The 8,479-nt window shown below is 65.5% G+C and overlaps 1 protein-coding gene across 2 annotated transcripts; it reads right to left on the bottom strand.

Moving 5' to 3' along the window:
• PSMD11 (proteasome 26S subunit, non-ATPase 11) lies at positions 409-6,456 on the bottom strand. Of its 2 annotated transcripts, none has more exons than XM_021377706.1 (14): positions 6,301-6,456; positions 4,986-5,087; positions 4,504-4,628; positions 3,825-3,896; positions 3,654-3,711; positions 3,020-3,214; positions 2,768-2,912; positions 2,497-2,557; positions 2,274-2,336; positions 2,034-2,159; positions 1,727-1,762; positions 1,496-1,547; positions 1,039-1,181; positions 409-937 (listed from the first exon to the last, which is right to left on the bottom strand). In XM_021377706.1, the coding sequence occupies exons 1-13, from the start codon at positions 6,389-6,391 to the stop codon at positions 1,039-1,041; spliced, it is 1,269 nt and encodes a 422-aa protein (XP_021233381.1). In that variant the 5' UTR covers positions 6,392-6,456; the 3' UTR covers positions 409-937. The 2 variants fall into 2 exon arrangements, with proteins under 2 accessions (XP_021233381.1, XP_021233380.1); XM_021377705.1 differs by having other exon boundaries at positions 1,727-1,853.

Raw genomic sequence — 8,479 nt, forward strand, 5'->3', positions numbered from 1 at the left:
GCCGGGGCGGGCGGCGGGGACAGGAGCCACCGCGGTCCCTCACCCCGGCGCTGCCACCCACGGCCCCCGCCCAGCCCAGCCCCGAGCCCTGCTCGTCATTCAGGAGCAGGAACGCGTTGCCCGACCCCAAGCCCACGCCGAGCACTTCACGCTGCTGCGCACACGGAACGGCACCGGGCAGCGCCCCCGGCCCCACGTGGAGCAGAGAAGGGCTCGGGGAGCTCTGCGGGCGACGCTGAAGGCGTTGGCGTCACTCAGCCCAGCACAGCCCCACTGCGGGTGTGGGTCTGACACCTCCCCCCGTCGCTCCCTGCGGCCCCACAGCCGCTCGGTGGCTGCCGGGCTCTGTGCTCCCCCCACGCTGCAGCGGCGCCCGAAGCCGGGAGACGGAATCGGAAGAGAAAAAACCCAAACCAAAAAAACCTCCTTTTATTGGAACTCATCTGAACATCAGATACAGCGGCGGTGCTCAGCAAGAACCGTTGGTACGCAGCGGCGGTGCCAAGAACCCACACGGCGACCGAGGGGAGGGGGTGCGGGGCGGGAGGTGCGGTGAGGAGGAGTCGGGGGGCGGGAGGGGTCTGGAGGGGGTGGTGTGGGGCGGCGGCGGCCCCCGCGGCGCCGGGCCGTCCAGCGCCGTGCAGCGGCTCCGAGGCTGCCGGGTCTCGCCCCCCTCGGCAACGCGGGGCGGAGCGGAGGACGCGGAACGGCGCCGGGCCCCGGGCGCCCCGCAGCTTTCGCCTCGGATCGACGGGAGCCGCCCGCTGCCCGCGGTTCCCCCGCACACGGGAGGCGCGGGCGGACGGGGCCGCGCCGCAGGAACCGCGCGCAGCGGGCGGGGAGGGTTAAAAACGTTCCGAGCGAGAAGTGGAAGAAAACGTCCCCTGCGGGGCTCGCGCTCCGTCACACGCACGCGGCGAGCGGGGCGGCCCCGGCTCTGCAAAAAACCAGGGGCTGCGGGGGGGGCGGGGGGCGCGGGGCCCCCCCCGTGCTGAGCCCCGAGCTCGGCTCCGGGCGGAGCGGAGCCGCGCCTCTCACCTATGTCAACTTCTTGGCTTTGTTGTAGAGCGAATCCACCACTTTGCTCATGTTCTGGATCGTCTCCAGGGCGGCTTCGTACGTTTTGTCCACGGGGGGCTCGTCGAAGATGATGAGGACGCCCTCGCCCTGGTCGAGGATGCCTGGGGGCACGGAGCCGCGCTCGCACCGGGCACCGTGGGGCACAGCCCCCCCCTCCCTGCCAGCTCCACCCGGGGGCAGCCAGAGCGCGGCCGTGGGGCTGGGGGGCTCCCACGCGCCCCCGAGGCGCAGCCAGAGCTGGGGGGGCTGGGGGGGCTGGGGGCTGCCCTCTGCCCCACACCCAGCGGGACGGCCGAGCACACCTGGGAGCGCTGAACTGAGCTCTGATTAATGAGCAATTAACCCTCGGAATTAACGGCGGGGAAGGGACACCCCCCCTTGTTACCCCAGTGCCCTGAGAGACGCGGGGCCTCACCATGGAACTTCTTGTCCAGGATCATCTGTGACAGCTTCCTCTCCACGTCTGCCTGGAAGCGAAGCACACGGGCACGGGGAAGCAGCAGAGCCAAGGGGAAGAGCTCCCAGCAGGAGCAGGGCAGGGGCAGCTCAGCCCCACACGTGGCACCAGCAGCCGAGCTGCAGCTGAGCCCCGGGGGGGGGGGGGGTGCCCCCAGGACGCGGCGCTGAGCCCTGGGGCCGCCCTTACCTTGGAGAGCTTGATGAGGCCGGATATGTGCTCCATCTGGAAGAGCAACAGCACAGCTGCAGCGCGGGGCTGCGGTGCTCCTCGAGGCAAGGGCTGCCGAGGCCTCCCCTACACTCAGACCCACACCCTGCAGGGCCCAGACCCACATCCCATGGGGCTGACCCACAGCCCTACCCCCATAAGAGGGGCTGCCCCATCCACCGCGTATCAGGGGAAGGGGAGCAGAGCGCAGCAGCTCTCAGTGCAGGTTTCTGAGCCCCCCGTGGCTGCACACCCAGCAGAGCGTCCCGCTTGCCGGGACACCGACCTGCACTCGGGAGAAGGGCTCGATGACTCTGATCAGGTTCTGCTCCAATAAGTTATCGTACAGCTTGGCCAAGTGCGTGTTAATGATGGGGTCGTCCCGGAGCTCCACCTTGTAATCTGTCAGCGCCTGCGAGGGGACTCAGTGAGCAGAGCACGGCACCCCCCCCCCCCAAACGGAACACGGGGCTCTCCCGCTGCAGGCAGCGCAGCCCCAGCCCTCACTGCCCCCCGGGCTCCTCACCTTCTCGAAGTCTGCCAGCGAGCGGTTCTTGCTGGCCTGTGCCACGCACTTCAGCGCTTCTGTCTGCGGAGGAAGAAAGGAGCGGGTCGGCGGCCGGGGCCAGCGGCAGCGGGGGAAGGGGCCCAGCGGGAGGTCCTGGGGATGGGGGGAGCGGGGCCGGACCCCAGCAGCGATGGGCAGAGTGAAGCGGCCGACACGAGGGCAGGAGCCGCGCGCTCCCTACCTGTCTCCCCGCGTAGCGCAGTGCCAGCTTGCCGCTCACCAGCGCCTGCACGTCCTCGGGGCTGCGGGAGGGAAGGGAGCGCTCGCTCACAGCCGCACACATCCCCCCCCTCCACAGCCGCACGGTGCAGACAGCAGCAGCCCTGCCCGCCGCCGCAGTGCCCCACGGCAGCGCAGTGCCCCACGGCAGCGCAGTGCCCCACGGCAGCGCAGTGCCCCACGGCAGCGCAGTGCCCCACGGCAGCGCAGTGCCCCACGGCAGCGCCACGTACGCGTTGAGCATGATCTTGCAGAGCAGCATGTACTTGAGCGCCGTGATGGCCTTGGGGTTGTCGATGGAATCGTAGCCCTCGAACGCCTCGTAGAAATACGAGTAGGCCGTTTTCCAGTCCTTCTCCTCCGCCGCGTGGATGATCCCTGGGGGAGGGGGGGGGGGGGGACAGGCAGGCATCAGTGGGTGCCCCCAGCCCCCCCGTCCCCCTATCAGCGAAGCGCTGCCCCACGCCCAGCCCCCCCCCCGGTACCTGACTGCATGTCCAGCGCGGCCTGCAGCTTGGGGGGGCAGTAGATGGCGTTGGCGGTGGTGCGCGCGGAGGTGAGCGCCGCCCGCGCCTTGGGCAGGTTGCTCAGCGCGTGGTACGTCTTGCTCTCCAGCAGCTGCACCTCCACCAGCAGCGCTTTGTCGTCCATCTTCTTCAGCTCCCGGAGCAGCTGGGAGCCTGGGAGGGGACGGCGGGAGCCCCGCTGAGCTGAGCCCGCACGGCCCCAGGAAGGCTCGCCCGGCCCAACCCCGGCAAGAAGCAAAGGGAAGGGAAGGAGAGCAGCGGTGCCACGCAGCCGGGATGGGGCAGTGAGGGCAGCACAGCCCCAGTGACACAGCACACCGGGAGCAGGCGCTGCCCCACTGACATGTCACACCGGGACGCCTCAGGTCCCGTGCAGCCCCCACCCTGGGATCCCCGCCCCCCTGCCCGGAGCTGTTTGAGACGTGGGGACACGGGGCCGTGGGACGTGGCTGCGGTGGAGGTGAAGGAGCCTTTGCAAAGCACCCACGGGAGTGGGGCTGCGTAAGAGGAGCAGCGTGGCTCCGCAGCACAGAGCACGCCCGGGAGGAGGCAGGAAGCGCAGAGCCGCTGCTACCACCCAGCGGGGACTCACCGAGCTGCAGCGCCTCCTGGTACCGCTTGGTGTCGAAGTACAGCGAGACCAGCCGGGCCTGCGGGCAACGCGGGAGCGCGCGCTCACACAGCAGCTCCACGGAGCGGGGCTCAGCCCCAGCTGGGGGAGCACCGCTGTGCGGCCGTGGGGCGCGCGCTGTAACCCGCCTACCTCCAGCGCCTGGCGGAGGAAAGTCCTCTTCTCCGACTTGGCCCACTCGATGCACTCCAAGCACAGGTCCACCTTATGGGAGCAGGGAGAACGGCGCTGAGCTGCCTGCTGCCCGCCCGCAGCCAGCGTACCCGCTGGGTTTACTCCCAGGCAGCCTGCAGAGCTGGCAGCCCTAACACCCCCCCCACGGCTCGCAGCGCACACAAACTCACAGCACCTGGTGAGCGATGCGACTCAGCTCCGAGCGCAAGGGGCAGCCGGGGCCAGGCCTCCCCTGAGCCTCACAAAACCAAAGCGCACACCCGCAGCCCTCCCCCTGCACACGCAGCTCTCGGGAGCTTTTCCTGACCCCCAGGGACGACCCCTCCATGCTGGAAAACCAAACTCCAGTCCTGGCTTTCCAAGCTTCCCTGAACCGCTGCCGAAATCCCAACAGCGTTCCTGGAACGCCCGGGTTTAGTTTGGAACGGGAAGGGCTGGGTACAGGAACGCTGCCCCTGCCCTGGTTCAGCACGGGGCGGTCAGAGGACAGCGAACGCCCCGCGAGCAGCTCCGCAGCCGTGCTGCACTGCGGGACCGGCAGCACCTCGTCACTCCTCGTTAACGAGGACACCACGAGAAGCCGTTAATTAAGCAGGTCGGGCAGGGAGGCTGGAGGCCTCTGAGGGCGCAGTCTCACCTCCTGGCCCGTGGCCGCCTCCATGTCGAGGAACAGGTCGAGCAGGGAGCGCACCAGGCGCGCGGCCTTGGCCTTGCTGATGGAGTTCAGGAAGGGCCGCACGTACTTCAGGAGCCCGCCCAGCTCTGCACGGAGAGAAAGCAGGTCAGGCAGCACAGCCAGGAGAGCGGGGCACCAGCTCGTGGTGCACGCAGCGCTGCATGACTGCAGGAGTTAGCCCAGAACACCCGGGGTAGGTGAGACCTCTTTTCTCCCTAGCTGACTCTTTTGGAACTATTTAAAAGTTTAACTAAGCCTCAACAATCGCACGCTCAGCACACAGCGCGCTGCTGAGCGCAACTGGAGCCACTCTGTTAGGTGAGGTCCCCCAGGCTGCGGGGGGCTCAGGCCGCAGACACCACGGACCCCAGCACGCAGACACCACGGGCACCCAGCGCAGCTCCTGGGACGCGCAGCCCAAACCCCCCCCGCCCCGCGCTCACCTTCCGCCTGCCCCGTCTTGGCCAGCAGCGACCCCAGCTCCAGGATGCTCTGCTCCTTGACCTGCACCGCTTCCTCATCGTTCTCCTGGACGTCGCGTTTCACTGGCAAAGAGCAGGCCCGTTCCCTCAGCCGGTGCCGCCGGAAGATCAGCACCGCCAGCTCCCGGGGACGCAGTGGAGCAGAACCCGCTGGATCACGGCACCACGCACAGCGCCGGCTGCACCGCTGCTCAGCCACAGCACCCACAGAACTAACACGGGCAGAGCCCATGCTGCCCCGACAGCGGGGGCTGCGGCCCCACCCCATATCCCGCATCTGGTACCCCTCATCTCATACACCACATCTATCCCATACCCTGTACCTCATATCCCCTAGCCCATGCCCCATAAGCCACAGCCTGTATCACAGACTCCACACCTCGCACCCTGTACCCCCAACCCACACCTCACACCCCGTACATCCTCTACCTCCTGACCCACTCACTGTATCTCACGTCCCCCAGCCCATACCCCCTTTCCCCACACTCCCAACACTCCATCCTACACCAAACCCCCCCACCCACACTCCCCACACACCCCTGACCCACAGACCCCCAGCATGACACCCCCAGAGCCCTTCACACAGCACCGAGGGCGCCCCAACCACTCCATGGCACTCCCAGGGTGGAACCCCCTGTCCTGTGTAACCCCCTCCCCACATCCTATAAATCCCACACGTCACATCCCCATAACCCACACCCCATATCCTATACCCCACACTCTGTACCACGCACTCCACACTCCCTAGCCTGTACCCTATATGTTCCATACCCCCACCCCCTATATCCCCACATCCTCCTACCCCCAGCAGCCCCTACCCCAGCCCAATCCCCACCCTGCCCCGACCCACAGACCCTCAGCATGTCACCCCCAGAGCCCCTCACACAGCGCTCAGGGCGCTCCAACCACCGCCCCACAGCACCCCCATGGGAGGAGCCCCACATCCCCTGACCCACACCTCCTACCCCTGACCCCACGCCATATCACCGCACCCCACACCCTACTCCTCCTACCCCACGGCCCCTACCCCACGTCCCATACCCGTATCTCATCCCCACTATCCCGTCCCCGTACGCCCCACACCCCCGCAGCCCCCTGCCCGCAGCCCTCATCCCGCACAGCCCTAAGCCCTCCATCACCCCCGGCTCTCCCCCGCCGCCCCGTGCCGAGCAGGCCGCGCCGCGCGGTGAGTCAGCAGCGGGCCGTGCCGCGGGACGGAGGCGGCGGGGAGCGACCGGAAGCCGCCCGAGGGAGGGGAGGTAGCCCCGGGCCTCACCGATGGAGTGCAGGATGCCGATGGACGCCTCGCGGTCGGTGGAGAGCAGGGACTGGGCGCGCTGGAACTCCAGCACCGCCGCCGCCGCCATCTTAGCGCTCTCCTCGCTCCTCCTCGCGGCCGGGGGCGGAAGCTCCGCCCCCCTGCACGCCCACTTCCGGTGCGCGAGGATGACGGGAGGTGTAGTCCCGCGGAGGGGGGCGGGGCCGGGGAGGAGGGCCCGCCCACTTCCGGCAGTGAGGGATGACGGGAGGTGTAGTCCCAGGGAGGGCGGGGCTGCTGGGCGGAGGGCACGCCCACTTCCGGCGGTGAGGGATGACGGGAGGTGTAGTCCCGCGGAGGGCGGGGCTGCTGGGCGGAGGGCACGCCCACTTCCGGCGCTGGGCGCGATGGGAGATGTAGTCCGGGGGCGGGGCGGGGCGGAGCCGCGTGGGCTCCTTCGGGCGCCGTGCTGGGGGCGGGGGCGGTTCGGTGATGCTCTGCGGGGGGGGACCCCGTGCCCCGCATTCCCAAATCCCAGCCTCCGCATCGCACACCTCATTGCTTAACCCGCGCTCCATGTCCGCATCTCACATCCCCCAAACCACACCCCATACCCACACCCCGTACTCCATATCTGATACCCGTTATCCCATACCCAGATCCCACATCCCATACTCACATCCCATACCCATACCCCATCTCCCATATCCCATACCCAGACCCCATACGTAGATCCCATATCCCATACCCATACCCTATATCCCATATCTCATACCCATTTTCCATACCCCATATCCTCTATTCCCTCTCCCATACCCCATATCTCCTAACACACATCCCTCACCCCGTGTCCCACACCCCATATCTCATTCTTCACATCCCGTACCTCATATCCCCTAACCCATCTCTCATACCCCACACCCCATCAGAGCTCTCTCCCCACGCTGTCGCTCTGCCCCACACCACTGACCCCACGCCCCCCGCAGCCCCGGGCCTCCCCACCCCCCGCCCCGCTGCACCCCGTCAGTTCCCCTCCGATCCCCGTCGCCCCGCACGCCGCACGGGAGGCTTCGCTGCTTTGCTGCGGGAGCGCTCCTCAGGCTGAGATCGCCCCCGAATTTAATGAACGGGCGCAGCTCCAGAAAAGCCCCAAAAGTGAAATTCGGGATTGCGCAGTCCCGAAAAGCAGGATTTGGGATTGCGGAGCTCCGAAAGCGGGATGCGGGATCGCAGAGCCTCGTCCTTCGGGGCGCGGGCGGCAGAGGGTGGTGCAGCCCCGGGCACGGAGCGAGCGCAGCCCCACGCTCCGACCGCCCCGAGCATCGGCACGCGGAGATGGCTCCGATCCGGGGCTTTCGCTCGCCGCGCTGCAGCCGTGGGGGTCGGGGGGTGCACGCGTGGGGCTGCGGAACGCGGCCGTGTGGGGTGGGAAACGCGCTGCGTGCGCAGGGATTTGGGGCGTGGAGACCCCGCTACGGCAGAGGGGTTTGGGGAGGGGGGGAAGAGAGGGGAGGAGGGATAAGGAGAGAAACAGGAGAGAGAAAGAAACAGGGCAGGGGAGGGACGGGAGAAAAGGGGGAGAGGGAGGGAGGGAAAAAGAAAAACAGAGGAGAAAACGAAAAAAAAAAGAAAAAGAGAGAAAAAGAAAAAGAAAAAGAAAAAGAAAAAGAAAAAGAAAAAGAAAAAGAAAAAGAAAAAGAAAAAGGAAAAGGAAAAGGAAAAGGAAAAAGAGAAAGGAAAAAGGGAAAGAGAAAAGGGAAAAGGGAAAAGGAAAAGAGAAAAAGAGGAAGAAATAAAAACAAAGGGGAAAAGAAACAAGAAAAAGAAAACGGGGAAAAAATAAAATAGAGGGAAAAAGAAAAAAAGAGAAAAAATAAAAAGAGAAAAAAGAAATAGAAAGAAGAAAAAAGAAAGTAAAGGAAAAAAGAGGAAGAAAAAGGAAAAGAAAAGAACAAAACAAGGAACAAGAAAAAGAAAAACAGAGGAAAAAGAATAAATTATAGAAAAAAAAAAGAAAAAAGAGAAAAAAGGAAAAAAGAAAAAGGATGAAAAAGAAGAAGAGAAAGAAAAGTGGGGGAAAAAAAAGGAAAAGAAAAGGCAGAAAAGAAAATTAAAAGAAAAAGAAAAGGAGAACGGAGAACGCACAGGGAGGAGCAAACGGAGCGGAGCAGCAGGCGGAGCGCAGCGCGCAGCCCCC

The sequence above is a fragment of the Numida meleagris genome, chromosome 26 (genome assembly GCF_002078875.1).
Source record: "Numida meleagris isolate 19003 breed g44 Domestic line chromosome 26, NumMel1.0, whole genome shotgun sequence".
NCBI lineage: Eukaryota > Metazoa > Chordata > Aves > Galliformes > Numididae > Numida > Numida meleagris.